Genomic DNA, 17,499 nt, shown 5'->3' on the forward strand with positions numbered 1-17,499 from the left:
GAGTGTTATGTCCTGGAGATATTGATCAAAGAGTGACCTGACAGCATGAAGACTGTATTTAAAGTTATAGATAGTGAATGTATAAAGTAAGAGCATAGTCTGAGAAGAGTATCAAGAGCCAAGTCCTGAAGAACTCCAACAGTTTGAGGCCAGAGAGAGGGGAAGAGCCTCTAAAAGAGACTGGGAAAAAGTTGCTGGTGAGTTAGCAAGAAAACCAGGAAAGTATGGTGTTAAGGAAAATAAAGGTAGGAAGTATTTTAAGAAGGAAGCTAGGCCAACTCTAAGAGGTCAAGTAAGAATACCTTTTCAAAATTTGAAACTTCTATAAGTCAAAAGTTAACCAAAGTTAAAAAGCAAGCAGGAGATGGGAAGGTGTATTTGCCAATTCTATGACACAGGATGAATATACAGAATATAACAAAGAACACCCAGAAATTAATAAGAAAAATACAACAAAGTTGTCACAAAAAGGGCCAAACACATAAATATGCACTTTATATAAGAATAAATATAAATAGTATATAACTAATTTAAAAGAGGTTCAATCTGACAAACCGCTAAGTAACGCAAATTAAATGATACAGCAATTACTTTTACACTAACCTAATATTTTTTAATTAAGAAAATATGAAAGATTGATAATATTCAATGTTGGTGAGGAGAACTCACACTCACAGATGAGAATGCAAATTGTTACAGTGTGTTAGGATGCCAATATTGTAGTAAACATAAACATTTAAAATGAGCATACCTGTCAATACAGCAATTTCGTTTTGGTAGCTATCTGAAGGAAATACTAGCACATGCACCAAGAAATGTGTTCAAGGGCATTAAAAACAGTACAGTTTGCAATGACAAATAATTGGAAATACTTACATGCCCACTAATAGCAAATAATTAAATAAATTTTAATATGTATTTTTAGTACAGAAGATTATGGAACAGCTGAAACAAGTGAGTTAGAGCTATATTTTCCCCAGTGAAAAGATCTTCAAAATGTATTGTTAAAGGATAAAAAAACAAGATGTAGAAAATTACATATAAAATGATCCCGTTTACACAGAGTGAGAAAAAGTTATATTTCTATGGTTTTTATGAATGTCTGTAAATACATTGAAATGATCAGCAGACTAATGTTAACTATTGCCTCTGGGAACAGGGGTAGGATTAGCAGGATAAAAGCTGATACTGATTTTCATTGTTTTGGTTTTATATTTCTTCAATTCATCTGAATTTGCGAATGATCTACTTGTGGGATTTTTAAGAAAAATGCAAAAATTGTCTTAGTTGTGTTAAGTTAAAACAATTGATCAGAAGAATTAATTTTAGAATTTTTTAATTCATGAAGAGTTTAAGTTCCTATTACATATCAGACAATATGTAGAGTATTTGGTATACAGCAGTGAATAAAATAGGCAGAATTCCTGTCCTTTGTAAGATTTAACCTCTAGCAGATGCAGGTTTCAACTATTCTGTATAGGCTACCCTTACTCTTATAAGATTCTCCACTCCCACAGTAAAACATCACAGACCAACTTCCTGCACTTTTCATGAACTCATGAAGAAACTTATGGAAGACTGTAATCCCAGCACTTTGGGAGGCTGAGGTGGGTGGATCACACGGTCAGGAGATCGAGACCATCCTGGCTAACACGGTGAAACCCTGTCTCTACTAAAAATGCAAAAAAATTAGCCAGGCATAGTGGCGGGTGCCTGCAGTCCCAGCTACTGGGGAGGATGAGGAAAGAGAATGGCGTGAACCTGGGAGGCGGAGCTTGCAGTGAGCCCAGATCACACCACTGCACTCCAGCCTGGGCGACAGAGCGAAACTCCGTCTCAAAAAGAAAAAAAAAAAAAAGACTGAACAAAAGGCAGCAGAAAACTCTGCAGACCTAAATGGCCCTGTCTGACAACTTTGAAGAGAGTAGTGGTTCTCCTAGCACAGAGTTTGAGATCTGAGAACGGACAGACTGCCTCCTCAAGTGGGTCCCTGACCCCCAAGTAGCCTGACTGGGAGGCACCTCCAAGTGGGGGCAGACTGATACCTCACACAGCCAGGTACCTCTCAGAGATGAAGCTTCCAGAGGAACGATCAGGCAGCAACATTTGCTGTTCAGCAATACTCGCTATTCTGCAGCCTCTGCTGCTGATACCCAGGCTAACAGGGTCTGGAGTGTTAACTCCAGCAAACTCCAACAGACCAGCATCTGAAGGTCCTGACTGTTAGAAGGAATACTGAAAAGCAGAAAGGACGTCCACACCAAAACCCCATCGGTACGTCACCATGATCAAAGACCAAAGGTAGATAAAACCACAAAGATGGGGAAAAAACAGAGCAGAAAAGCTGAAAGTTCTAAAAATCAGAGCACCTCTCCCCCTACAAAGGAGTGCAGCTCCTCACCAGAAATGGAACAAAGCTGGATGGAGAATGACTTTGACGAGTTGAGAGAAGGCCTCAGACGATCAAACTTCTCTGAGCTAAAGGAGAAGTGTAAACCCATCTCAAAGAAGCTAAAAACCTTGCAGAAAGATTAGATCAATGGCTAACTAGAATAACCAGTGTGGAGTAGTCCTTAAATGACCTAATGGAGCTGAAAACCAAGGCACGAGAACTACGTGACAAATGCACTAGCCTCAGTAGCCGATTCGATCAACTGTAAGAAAGGGTATCAGTGATTGAAGATCAAATGAATGAAATGAAGTGAGAAGAGAAGTTTAGAGACAAAGAGTAAAAACAAACAAACAAAGCCTCCAAGGAACATGGGACTATGTGAAAAGACCAAATCTACATCTGATTGGTGTACCTGAAAGTGACAGGGAGAATGGAACCAAGTTGGAAAACACTCTGCAGGATATTATCCAGGAGAACTTCCCCAACCTAGCAAGGCAGGCCAACATTTGAATTCAGGAAATACAGAGAACGCCACAAAGATACTCCTCGAGAAGAGCAACTCCAAGACACATAATTGTCAGATTCACCAAAGTTGAAATGAAGGAAAAAATGTTAAGGGCAGCCAGAGAGAAAGGTCAGGTTACCCACAAAGGGAAGCCCATCAGACTAACAATGGATCTCTCCGCAGAAACTCTACAAGCCAGAAGAGGGTGGGGGCCAATATTCAACATTCTTAGAGAAAAGAATTTTCAACCCAGAATTTCATATCCAGCCAAACTAAGCTTCATAAGTGAAGGAGAAATAAAATACTTTACAGACAAGCAAATTCTGAGAGATTTTGTCACCACCAGGCCAGCCCTAAAAGAGCTCCTTAAGGAAGCACTAAACATGGAAAGGAACAACCAGTACCAGCCACTGCAAAAACATGCCAAATTGTAAAGACTATCAAGGCTAGGAAGAAACTGCATCAACTAACGAGCAAAATAACCAGCTAACATCATAATGACAGGATCAAATTCACACATAACAATACTAACCTTAAATGTAAATGGGCTAAATGCGCCAATTAAAAGACACAGACTAGCAAATTGGATAAAGAGTCAAGACCCATCAGTGTGCTGTATTCAGGAGACCCATCTCACATGCAGAGACACACATAGGCTCAAAATAAAGGGATGGAGGAAGATCTACCAAGCAAATGGTAAACAAAAAAAAGGCAGGGCTTGCAATCCTAGTCTTCGATAAAACAGACTTTAAACCAACAAAGATCAAAAGAGACAAAGAAGGCCATTACATAGTGGTAAAGGGGTCAATTCAACAAGGAGGGCTAACTATCCTAAATAGATATGCACCCAATACAGGAGGACCCAGATTCAAAAAGCAAGTCCTTAGAGACCTACAAAGAGACTTAGATTCCCACACAATAATAATGGGAGACTTTAACACCCCACTGTCAACATTAGACAGATCAATGAGACAGAAAGTTAACAAGGATATCCAAGAATTAAACTGAGCTCTGCATCAAGCAGACCTAATAGACGTCTACAGAACTCTCCACCCCAAATCAACAGAATATACATTCGTCTCAGCACCACATCGCACTTATTCCAAAATTGTCCACATAGTTGGAAGTAAAACACTCTTCAGCAAATGTAAAAGAAAGAAATTATAACAAACTGTCTCTCAGACCACAGTGCAATCAAACTAGAACTCAGGATTAAGAAACCCACTCAAAACCGCTCAACTGCATGGAAACAGAACAACCTGCTCCTGAATGACTACTGGGTACATAACAAAATGAAGGCAGAAATAAAGATATTCTTTGAAACCAGTGAGAACAAAGACACAACATACCAGAATGTCTGGGACACATTTAAAGCAGTGTGTAGAGGGAAATTTATAGCACTAAATGCCCACAAGAGAAAGCAGCAGGAAAGATCTAAAATTGACACCCTAACATCACAATTAAAAGAACTAGAGCAGCAAGAGCAAACACATTCAAAAGCTAGCAGAAGGCAAGAAATAACTAAAATCAGAGCAGAACTGAAGGAAATAGAGACACAAAAAACCCTTCAAAAATCAATGAATCCAGGAGCTGGTTTTTTGAAAAGATCAACAAAATTGATAGATGGCTAGCAAGACTAATGAAGAAGAAAAGAGAGAAGACTCAAATAGACGCAATAAAAAATGATTAAGGGGATATCACCACGGATCCCACAGAAATACAAACTACCATTAGAGAATACTATAAACACCTCTATGCAAATAAAATAGAAAACCTAGAAGAAATGGATAAATTCCCGGACACATACACACTCCCAAGACTAAACCAGGAAGAAGTTGAATCCCTGGATAGACCAATAACAGGCTCTGAAATTGAGGCAGTAATTAATAGCCTACCAACCAAAAAAAATCCAGGATCAGATGGATTCACAGTCGAATTCTACCAGAGGTACAAGGAGGAGCTGGTACCATTCCAATATCCCTGATGAACATTGATGCAAAAATCCTCAATAAAATACTGGCAAACCAAATCCAGCAGCACATCAAAAAGCTTATCCACCATAATCAAGTGGGCTTCATCCCTGGGATGCAAGGCTGGTTCAACATATGCAAATCAATAAACGTAATCCAGCATATAAACAGAACCAAAGACAAAAACCACATGATTATCTCAACCGATGCAGAAAAGGCCTTTGACAAAATTCAACAGCCCTTCATGCTAAAAACTCTCAATAAATTAGGTATTGATGGGACATATATCAAAATAATAAGAGCTATTTATGACAAACCCACAGCCAATATCACACTGAATGGGCAAAAACTGGAAGCATTCCCTTTGAAAACTGGCACAAGACAGGAATGCCCTCTCTCACCACTCCTATTCAACATAGTGTTGGAAGTTCTGGCCAGGGCAATCAGGCAGGAGAAAGAAATAAAGGGTATTCAATTAGGAAAAGAGGAAGTCAAATTGTCCCTGTTTGCAGATGACATGACTGTATATTAGAAAACCCCATCGTCTCAGCCCAAAATCTCCTTAAGCTGATCAGCAACTTCAGCAAAGTCTCAGGATACAAAATCAATGCGCAAAAATCACAAGCATCCTTATACACCAATAACAGACAAACAGAGGGCCAAATCATGAGTGAACTCCCATTCACAATTGCTTCAAAGAGAATAAAATACCTAGGAATCCAACTTACAAGGGATGTGAAGGACCTCTTCAAGGAGAACTACAAACCACTGCTCAATGAAATAAAAGAGGACACAAACAAATGGAAGGACATTCCATGCTCATGGATAGGAAGAATCAATATCGTGAAAATGGCCATACTGCCCAAGGTAATTTATAAATTCAATGCCATCCTCATCAAGCTACCAATGACTTTCTTCACAGAATTGGAAAAAACTACTTTAAAATTCATATGGAACCAAAAAAGAGCCCGCATTGCCAAGTCAACCCTAAGCCAAAAGAACAAAGCTGGAGGCATCATGCTACCTGACTTCAAACTATACTACAAGGCTACAGTCAGCAAAACAGCATGGTACTGGGACTAAAACAGAGATATAGACTAATGGAATACAACAGAGCCCTCAGAAATAATACCACACATCTACAACCATCTGATCTTTGACAAACCTGACAAAAACAAGAAATGGGGAAAGGATTCCCTATATAATAAATGGTACTGGGAAAACTGGCTAGCCATAGGTAGAAAGCTGAAACTGGATCCCTTTCTTACACCTTATAAAAAATTAATTCAAGATGGATTAAAGACTTAAATGTCAGACCTAAAACCATAAAAACCCTAGAAGAAAACCTAGGCAATACCATTCAGGACACAGGAATGGGCAAGGACTACATGTCTAAAACACCAAAAACAACGGCAACAGAAGCTAAAATTGACAAATGGGATCTAATTAAACTAAAGAGCTTCTGCATGGCAAAAGAAACTACCATCAGAGTGAACAGGCAACCTACAGAATGGGAGAAAATTTTTGCAATCTACTCATCTGACAAAGGGTTAATATCCAGAATCTACAAAGAACTCAAACAAATTTACAAGAAAAAAAAAAACAACCCCATCAACAAGTGGGTGAAGGATATGAACAGACACTTCTCAAAAGAAGGCATTTATGCAGCAAACAGACACATGAAAAAATGCTCATCATCACTGGCCGTCAGAGAAATGCAAATCAAAACCACAATGAGATACCATCTCACACCAGTTAGAATGGCGATCATTAAAAAGTCAGGAAACAACAGGTGCTGGAGAGGATGTGGAGAAATAGGAACACTTTTACACTGTTGGTGGGACTGTAAACTAGTTCAACTATTTGGAAGACAGTGTGGCGATTCCTCAAGGATCTAGAACTAGAAATACCATTTGACCCAGCCATCCCATTACTGGGTATATACCCAAAGGATTATAAATCATGCTGCTATAAAGACACATGCGCACGTATGTTTATTGCGGCACTATTCACAATAGCAAACACTTGGAACCAACCCAAATGTCCATCAATGATAGACAGGATTAAGAAAATGTGGCACATGTACACCATGGAATACTATGCGGCCATAAAAAAGGATGAGTTCATGTCATTTGTAGGGACATGGATGAAGCTGGAAACCATCATTCTCAGCAAACTATCGCAAGGAGAAAAAAACAAACACCGCATATTCTCACTCATAGGTGGGAATTGAACAATGAGAACACTTGGGCACAGGAAGGGGAACATCACACTCTGGGGCCTGTCGTGGGGTGGGGGAAGGGGGGAGGGATAACATTAGGAGATATACCTAATGTAAATGACGAGTTAATGGGTGCAGCACACCAACATGGCACATGTATATATATGTAACAAACCTGCACGTTGTGGACATGTACCCTAGAACTTAAAGTATAATAAAAAAATAAATAAAATAAAATGGTAATTGTACTCATACCGTATAAGGTTCTTCAAAAAAAAAAAGAAATTTATGGAAGAAAATATGGAGTGTACATCCATATGCCATCTCTAAATTGTCTCTTTGCTTTACAATGATCCTGCAGATTACCAGACGCAGCAGGATTTTAACAATACATCTTATTTAGTAAAATAGGCTTTCTTGGGCTGCCCTAGAAACTCCCAAACTCTCTATGAAAAAACCATCAACTGCTAAACAACTGACTTAGCAAATGTATTACCAGAGCATACGCTGTTTGTAAGTTGTCAACAGCCTGTACTTAGGCAACTGCTAGATTAAATAGCTAAAAACTATTTGGAACCCACACAGAAGTTCTTGTACACACACTTTATGGTTGAATTCTTTCTATGACACTCCTGAAGGCATAATAATTAAGAGAGAATGTCGGTTTCTAGGAGTATCCTTTGGGGTCTTTCCACCAGCTGAAACCACAACACCATGCTAGGCTTTAGCTACAAATCTGCCTACACTTGTAGCAAAAAATGGAATTCATGCTCGGAGCAGCCTCTGAGCACAGGGTTTATATTTTATAGCAATTCTTATTTTTCTTTTCTTCTTTTCTTACACATGCAAATGAAAATATCCCCCAATTTTCAGCCGCCAGAACAGCTGAATACTAATCATCATTAGAAAAATTAAATGCTTGTTTCAAAGAAGGAACTACTCCTTAGAAATTCCTGCGCATCTCAGGGCAAAGAAAAAAATGTCATTGGCAATCCTGTTTTGCTACAGGATGAATGTACTTATCACACATAGCTTTGCATAGCTGAGAACAATTCTAGCCCAGGGTGACCAGAAAAGTCTCAGGGTTCGGAAAGAGGTACCATAACTAGACACTGAACATTCAACTCCAAAGTCACTTCCACCTCCATCCACTTATGTGACCTTGGGGAAAAAAAATCGCTGGACCTGTCGGTATTCTCTTATATTTCATTTCCTTCCTTGTACTGTTCTATCTGCCTGAAATGGCTTCCCTGCCTTCTCCTCCATGTCTCAAATTCTTAGGAAATACTGTTCTGCGTTCTGTGAATCCTTCCCTGAGCTTCTTAAGCCAAATCAGCTTCCTTTCCTTTCTACCCCAATTCTAGATTGCCCATACATCCATTATATCACATGGTATTACTGTTGTATATTTATTATGGTATTTATTTTAGTTTATCATGTTATTTATGGCCATATTAGGTTCTCAGGCACTACGTTATTACTATTGGTCCTAATATTAAATAAAACTTTTAGTACCATTGTGAGTGCTTACTGTATGTCATGCCCTATATGAATATATTATCTCTACTCATCAGAAAACACACATGAGATGAGAATTAACATTCTCATCTATTTTAAAGGTGAGGAAAGTAAAACCAAGAGGGAGTATGCAGATGGCTAGCAGGAGCACTGAGAATCAAGACAAAACCTATTTTACTTTAAAATCCATGCTTTTAACCACTACTCTAAAGTACCACCTTTAAATAATAATAGATAACATTTACTAAATACTTGTTAAGTGTCAGGCTCTGTACCGTGCACTCCACATACACTAGCTAATTTGATTCTTATAAAAATTCTGTGATGTAGATATAGTGATTATTATCTTAAGTTTTTAAAAAATGAAATTGAGGTTAATAATGTTTAAACGACCTGCCCAAGGTCACAGAACTATGGGGACTTGATTAGAATTCAAGTCAGTCTCCCTCCAGAGCCTGAGTTCTTAACCATTGCTGTATTCCATGACCAGATAGTAGAATCTTTTATAATCTTTGCAAACTCTATGCAGGTTTCAGGGATAACCCCTTTGGAAACAGAAAACTGGAGCATTACCCCTTCTGAGTAATACAAATCAACCAAATCAATGAACTCCCTTAGTATACTCACCTTAGTACATGTGTGGATCCATTAATGGTTGTGGTTGAACAAGGGACAGTCTGGCCCAGAATGGAAGGTCTTCGGTAGCGCTCATCATCACAGCAGAGGATGATGAGGAAGGCACGTCTAAAAGACTTATTCAAGAAGGCGTAGAGAAAAGGGTTCAACCCGGAATTGATATAGCCGAGCCAGAGGAAAGCAGTCCACACCTGCCCAGGGACAGTGTAGTCTATGAAAGGATCCACAATATTGGTGACAAAGAATGGTGCCCAGCAGAGGCAGAAGCAACCCATGATGATGCACAGGGTCTTGGCTGCTTTGGTCTCTGTCCTCATGCGGTGAGTGCTATGCTGGTCTGCCGACTGAGGCCTGCTCTCGGAGGAGGCTCCTGCCCGTTGTAACATCTGGATCTGATGGGCATGCTCCTTAGCTGTGACATAGATGCGGTAATAGGCCAGCACCATGAGGAGAAATGGGATGTAGAAGGCCACCACAGAGCAGGTGATGGCGTAGGGCTTGTTGACCATGAAGACACAGTACGTAGAGTTAGAGTTCTGGTTGAACTTCCTCTTTTCTATCTGAGAGTTGGAGGGAGAGAGGAAATGAGGAAAGGAGGTAAAAAGGAAAGAAAAAGTGAAAAAGAAGTGGGAAAATTGGGGAAGAGTGTAAGAAAAGAAAAAGGGAAAAGGAAGAAAGTGGAGGATTGGAAGATAAAAAGAAGGGGAAGAGAACAGGGAAAGAAAATGGGAGAATAAAAGAGTAAAGGGGAAAGGAAAGAAAAGGAAGTTTATCAGCAAAGCTTTGGTTTTCTTATAAGCCTACAATACAAAGAACCTTGATGACAGAAAAGGAACATGATCATATCCCAGGGCCCAGAGAACTTATCTGTACAAGAGGAACTGAAGGCTCCAGGACAGAAGAGAAATAAAATAGAGACAGAATCATTTATTACATTTACCCAACCAGAAGTGAAATTCTGCCTCTGTTCTCCCTTCCCTGTCTGCTTGCACATAACAGATCAGTCTCTTAACAGAATGTCTGCAGATCAGTAACATTAGAGTCACCTGCAGTACATATTATAAGTGCAGATTCCTGCCCACTCCCTGCTGCCACCCCTCCACTCTCATCCTTGAAAGATCTACTAATTCTAAATCTCTGGGCAATGAAGCTCAGATATATGCATTTTAAGCAAGTTTTTTCCAATAATTCTAAAGCTCATTAATATTTGAGAACCATTGCTCTATACCATGCTAAACTTAGCTCTTTGGGGGATGCCATGGGGCACTTTTCTAGAGTCATTTCTCTACTTATTGAGTTCCCTGATGAAGGTTTGTCTCATTTAGATAACACAGAGTAACAGCCTGTGTTATAGTGTAACAGCTTGTGTTTTAGTGTAACAGCCAAGAGGTGCCTTAGGGCTTGGGGGAAAGAAAGGGTAGATATTTTAATGGAAGAAAAGAATATAAAGATTGGGTAGGGCAAGGTCATGAGGGACTTTGGAACCCAACCAGAGTTAGAACCTAGACAACACTCAATGCTTCAACTTACTCTCCTCCCAGTCTCTCCTGAACCCACTCCATTTAGGTGTTCACCCTAATCACTCCATTGAAAATGCTCTGGTCAAGGCTATCAATGACCTCTGTGTTGCCATTCCTCCTTTTAAATGAGCCATCTACACCTTTGACATAGCTGAACCCTCCATCCTTCTTTTTTCAAATATTTGATTGAACCAAAATACATATAAAGTACATAAAGTGTATATACAGATGAATCAATTATTACATAGTAAATATGCCTGTGTAATTATTATTTAAATCAAACTATAGAATATTATCAACAACCCAGCAGCCTCCCAAATGCCTTCTCCTAGTCATTAATATGCCCAAACATAGCCACTCATCTACATCATCATAATGCAATTTTATTTGTTTTCCAACTAAGTATCAATATAATAATAAAACACACAATCTGTATCTTCTTTAATTTAATATTGTATCACTTACATTATTGCATGTACAGGTAGTTTATTCTTTTTCATTGTAGTATAATATTGCATTATAGGAATAAACTACAATATTACATATTCCAATATTGACAGACATTTGAGTCATTTTTGGGTTTGCGCTATTTTGCATAAAACTGTTATGAATATTCTTGTAGAAGTTTGTGTGTGTGTGTGTGTGTGTGTGTGTGTGTGTGTGTGTGTGTATTTTCATCTCTCTTAGGTATATACCCAGGACTGAAATTGCTGTATCATAGCTTGGGTATATACAGCCAAACAGTTGCCAAAGGGACTGTATCAATTTATATTTCCACCACGAGAGCAGGAGAGTTCCAGTTACTCCACATGCTTGCCAACATTTGGAATTTATTGTCAGTATGTAGTGGTATCTCATTGTGGATTTGTTGATGATGTTGGTAAAGTTTATTTGATTACATAAGTAAAATACTCCATGTGTTTTTGACTCTTTCCATTGGTTTAGATTAGGATTTGTCTTATGTTTTGTTACTGAAAAGTGTCCTGGGCATCCATATCCACATAATCATAGTACAATGACATCACTCCTTTTGGAAAGCATGTGAGACTGAGTTTCTGCATCTGTTTCCTGATTAGCACTCTGGTTCCTTCAATGGGACGAGAGCATTGCCTTCAGAATGGTAAAATATTGCCTAGATCTTGTCGGTCCCAATTCTTGCAGCTGTATCTTCAGTTTCAATCCGAGTAAGTCACCTCAAACTCTCAGTGTGCCCTGGTTTCTGCATCTTTGTTCCCTGTTTACTATGTCCTGGCTATTTCATTGTAATTTTGAATTAAATCCAATAAACTTGAATCAAATCTAAGTTTATTACAACCCTTCAGTTTCTTATTGCAGTTTTACTGTGCATCTCCTGAGAACTAATAATGTTAATCACTGTTTTGCCCTTTCGATATCCTGTCTTTTGAATTGATTATTCAGGTATTTTCCCATTTTAAAAATTAAGTTGTAACTCTCTTTCTTATTGATTTTTAATATAATAGTTCTTTTATATTCTAGATGTCTTTTGTCAGATTTATGTGTTGCACATATATCACTCTGTGGCATGGCTTTTCACTCTAGTATCTTGTGATAGAAAGAAGTTCTGAAAGAACCTATACTTTTGGTTAGTACTTGTATCTTGTTTATGAAATCTTTGTTTACTCCTAAGTATAAAGATACTGGCCGGGCGTGGTGACTTACATCTGTAATCCCAGCACCTTGCGAGGCCGAGGTAGGCAAATCACTTGAGGCCAGGAGTTTAAGACCAGCCTGGCCAACACGGCAAAACACTGTCTCTATAAAAAAATACAAAAATTAGCCAGACGTGGTGGCAGGCACCTGAATTCTAGCTCCTAGGGTGGCTGAGGCACTAGAATCGCTTGAACCCGGGGGGCAGAAGTTGCAGTGAGCTGAGATGACGCCACTGCACTCCAGCCTGGGTGAGAGTGAGACTCGGTCTCAAAGATATTGTCAAGAGATGTAAAGACATTCTTTTACATGATCAGTTAGCATGTCTTTATTGTGTTAATTTTTATGTCTTTTTTTTTTTTTTTTTTTTTTTACAGGGTCATGCTCTGTCACCCAGGCTGGAGTGCAGTTGTGCTCACTACAACCTCTGACTCCCAGGCTCTAGCAATTCTCCCACCTCAACCTCCCTAGTAGCTGGGACTACAGGTGTGAGCCACCACCCCTAGTTAATTTTTAAATATTTTTTGTAAAGACAGGGTTTCATTGTGTGGCTCAGACTGGTCTCGAACTCTAGGCTCAAGCTATCAGCCCATCTCAGCGTCCCAAAGTGCTGGGATTACAGGCATGAGCCACTGTGCCTGACCAGTTTTTACATTTAATGCTTCTACCCACCAGAAATTAGTTTTTCTGTATGGTATGATGTACAAGATATGGATATTGAATTGACCCCTGCAGCATGTATTGAAAGGATTATCTTTCCCTAGTTGCACTGCAGTGTAAACTTGGTCATAAATCAGGGGACTGTATATGCATATGGCTCCACGTTTGGATTTCCTATTTGTTCTCTTGAGTTGTCTCTCTCTGCATGTACTGCTTTAACTTCTATAACTTCATACATCTTAGACATCTAGTTATAAAAGTCTTTGAATTGTGGTTTCTTTTCTTGAAGACTCTTGGATAATCTTTTATCTCAGTATTTCCATATAAAATTTAAATTAATATCTCAATTTCTATAAAAATCTTCTAGGATTTTGATTGGAATGAGAGTAAAATGATTAAGGGAAACCAACATCTTTACAATGTTGTCTTTGAATTAATTAACATGGTAATTCCTTCCCTTTGTCTTTTTAAGTATATTTCAATAATACTTTTTAATTTTATAATTTTCTTTGTGTCTTGCACATCTTTTGTTAGATTTGTTTCTAAGTATTTTATGCTTTTATTCTGTTGTAAATGGTACCATGTTAAAATCCTTACTCCTAATTGTTGCTAATATGTAGAACTTGGTGAGGATTTTTATTGTAAGCTGGCTATGTATTCAGCAACTTTGCTAAGTTAGATATCAACTAAAATTCATCTTTACATTCTTTTGAATTTTCTACAGGAAATACTCATATGATCTGCAAATAATGGCAGTTACATTTTTTTCTCTTTCCAATCCTAACATCACTTTCTCTTGCTTTATTGAGCTTGATAGGGCCTCCCATCTAATTTTGAATAAAAATGAGAGTAGTTGACACCTTGTTTCACTCCCAGTTTTAGGGGATGAGCCTTCAATAATTTACTAAGTATGATATTTGCTATAAATTTTATGTCAACGCCCTCTACTTGTTTAAGGAAACTACATTATATTCTTGGTTTGATGAGATTTTTAAAAAATCGTGAATGGGTATTGAATTTTGTCAAAGCATTTTTGGCAGTAACAAAATGAACATGTGGGTTTTCTCCCCTTTTTTTATTGATGCAATGAATTACATTGATTGCATTACAATTCCTGGAATAAGTCTTATTTGTACTGGACCCTGTGACACACTAGTATTTTTCTTAAGGATTGAAGGACATTTCCACCAACTATAAACACTGCCTGCTGACAGGTCTTAGTCATCAACCTTCTCTAGAAATAGCTCTTGACTGAAGAGAGCTGCTTAACCCAATGTCACTTACCCTTCTTGGGATCAATCTGCATCCAGTGTGAATATACACATGCATGAAGATATGAAGAATAGACACCTATATGATATACTCACAAACATGCTATTTTATTCCTGTACATATTCAGTATCTTGTTTTTTAGACTATTATAAGGTTATCATGTATCATCCTCTTGAATTGATATTTTTACCATTATGAAATATTTCTACCTCAAGAAATATTTTCCTTAAATTTTATTCTATCACTTATAACAGTAGAGTAACACCAACTTTCCTTGAATTATCACTTGCATAGTGTATGTATTTCTATTTTTTTATTTTCAATTTTTCTGCCACTTTATATTTAATGGTCCTCTCTTACAAGCAACATATATTTGTATTTTGTTTTGATGCAGTCTGACAACTTTGTCTTTTAGCATCTATTCTTTAAATAATTTAATATTTACTAAAATTACAAATTGATTTACGTTTGTCTATAATCTTACTGTTATCTATTAATCTTTTCTGTTTCTTGGTTCCTTGTTTCCATATTTATTGCTTATTTTCAGAATAATACCTGTTTATATTAACACATTACCTCTCTCCCTATTAGCTTATTGGATATATATTCTTTTATTATCTTTATTTTAGGGGCTACAACTCATTACAGTCTTTTTCATACATTTGCCATTTCCTTGGCAATGCAAAGATCCCAAACAGCCCATGCCCCACGCCTGCCTTTTATGCTATTGTTTTCATGCATTTTAATCCTACATATATTTGAAAACCCACAAGACATTAATATTATTGTTATTTTAATAGTCAATGTTCTCTTACACTATCCACATATTTATCATTTCCAGTGCTCTGCACTCTGTCCTGCATTATGGTGTTTCAATCTGGGATTATTTTCTTTTTGACTGAAAAATTCCCATAAAAGTCACAATACAAAAACCTGATGTGGAAAAATTCCCTTCGTTTTTGTTTGCCTGAAAACGTCTTAATATCATCTTAATTTTTAAAGCATATTTTCATTGGGTATAGAATTCTAAGTTGTAGATTTTCAACATGTCATTCCATTGTCTTCTCACTTCTTTCATTTTATTGCATGGTCAGCTGTAAGTCTTATTTTCCCTGTTAAGTTTAATTTGTCATTTTTCTCTAATTACTTTTGAGATTTATCAACTTGTCTTTGATTTTCAGCAATTTTTTAAATGAATTTTCTAGATATAGTTTTCTTCTTTATTTAACCTGCTGGGGTTTTGTAGAGTTTCTTGAATCTCTGACTGATGGCTTTTATCTTTTTGGAAAATTCTTAGGCACTATTTCTACAAATATTACATCTGCCCCATTCTCTCTCTCTTCAAATAGAATACTGATTACATGGATGTTAGAACTTTTTTGTATTATATATATATGTAACATATATATATACACATATCCATATATGTATGGACACACATATATTCTGATATGATACATATATACATATATATCAGAATGGTCTGTAATAAAATTTTATCCATTTATTTCTATGTGCTTCAATCAATATTTTATTACAAGGTTATGGTATAACATCCTCTTGAATTGATATTGTTATCATTACGAAAAAATGATATTACCTAAATTCCAGTTTACTACAGGTGTTCTCAGATATGTCAAATCTACTATTAAATTTATCATTATGCTTATTTATTTCAGTGTATTTATTAGTTGCAGTATTTCCATTCAATTCCCCCCTCTTTTTTTTTTTTTTTTTTGAGACTAGGTCTTGCTGTGTCACCCAGGCTGGAGTGCAATGGCACAATCTCGGCTCACTGCAACCTCCACCTCATGGGTTCAAGCGATTCTTCTGCCTCGGTCTCCTCAGTAGCTGGGATTAAAGGCGCATTCCACCATGCCTGGCTAATTTTTGTATTATTAGTAGAGATGGGGTTTTACCATATTGGCCAGGCTGGTCTTGAACTCCTGACCTCATGATCTGCCCGCCTTGGCCTCCCAAAGTGCTAGGATTACAGGCGTGAGCCACCGCACCTGGCCAAAAATTCCCTTTTTTTTTTTTTTTTTTTGTAGATGCTCCTTATCTAATTACTCCGTTATCTAGATTGCCTATGAGACTGTTTCTCTTGTCTTTCTGTGTTCATGGTTTTTGGCCATTTAGTCTTGCTTCCTACAAGGTCTGGTGACTTAATTAAAGGACACACATTGTGTATAAAAAAGTACAGTTGCTCTGGATGGTAGTAGCCTATTCCAGAAATAATTTAATTTTCTTCTGGCAAGCAGATAGAATATGAAAAGAACACCTCAATCATGTTTAGGTTATGTTTAATGCATTACTTTCAATGGCAAAAACCACAATTACTTTTACACAGACCTTATATGACTCAGTAAAGGCCCCAAAGGAAATAGTAGAGGTCTTCTTTTTCTCTTTGAGAGTGTAGCTACTAAGTCTTATTTGTCTCGGTTACTTTCCAATCTTTCAAAGAATATTTTACCTAATCTTCATATTTTGTATTTAATTCAGTATGTTTTATTTAGCTTTGATAGTCATGCTTATGACAGTTCCCGCCTTATCTAGAACCCAATTCTCTCTCCTTCCTTATAATATGTTTTAAGGCATATTTGCTTCCAAGACAATTTTCTCTTTGTTTTCTTCCTCACTGGCTATTCCTTCCAACTGTCCTTTACTGCCCTTCGTTCCTTAGACCTCTTCTATTCTGTATCTACCTGCATTCCTCAGGTGATTTCATCTAGTCATATGGATTTAAATGGCATCTAATCTTTGAGAATGGTCCACTTTTTTTTTTTCTTTCTGATCGGGACCTCCTAGGAACTGCAGAATTTGATATCAAGCTCCTTACTGGACATCTCCAATTGCATATGTAATAGGTATCTCAAATAAGTAAAAAAGCCAAGTGTTTGACTCTCCACACCCTATAAACTTACACACAGTATTCTCATCTGGACTGATAGTTACTCACTCTAATCTTCTAGTTGCTCTTTCCAAAATTTTGGGTCATGTTTGACTTAGGTTTTCCTTTCACATTCCTCTTCTAATTTTTCAAAAAAAAAAAATCCTGTTGGTTAAATCCTCAAAATAGATCCAGATTCTAAATTACAATCTCGATTGTTATCACTGAGGTTGGAGTACCATTGTCT

The 17,499-nt window shown here is 37.4% G+C and overlaps 1 protein-coding gene across 4 annotated transcripts in view; it reads right to left on the reverse strand.

Moving 5' to 3' along the window:
• HTR4 (5-hydroxytryptamine receptor 4) overlaps positions 1-17,499 on the reverse strand; it is a 329,389-nt gene that overhangs the window by 58,116 nt on the left and 253,774 nt on the right. For all 4 annotated transcript variants that reach the window (XM_055112774.2, XM_008954466.4, XM_003829051.4 and 1 more), the window contains one exon: positions 9,234-9,802. In XM_055112774.2, the coding sequence (XP_054968749.2) occupies positions 9,234-9,802 (569 nt within the window). The remainder of the gene's footprint in view (positions 1-9,233; positions 9,803-17,499) is intronic.

The sequence above is a fragment of the Pan paniscus genome, chromosome 4, assembly GCF_029289425.2.
Source record: "Pan paniscus chromosome 4, NHGRI_mPanPan1-v2.0_pri, whole genome shotgun sequence".
NCBI lineage: Eukaryota > Metazoa > Chordata > Mammalia > Primates > Hominidae > Pan > Pan paniscus.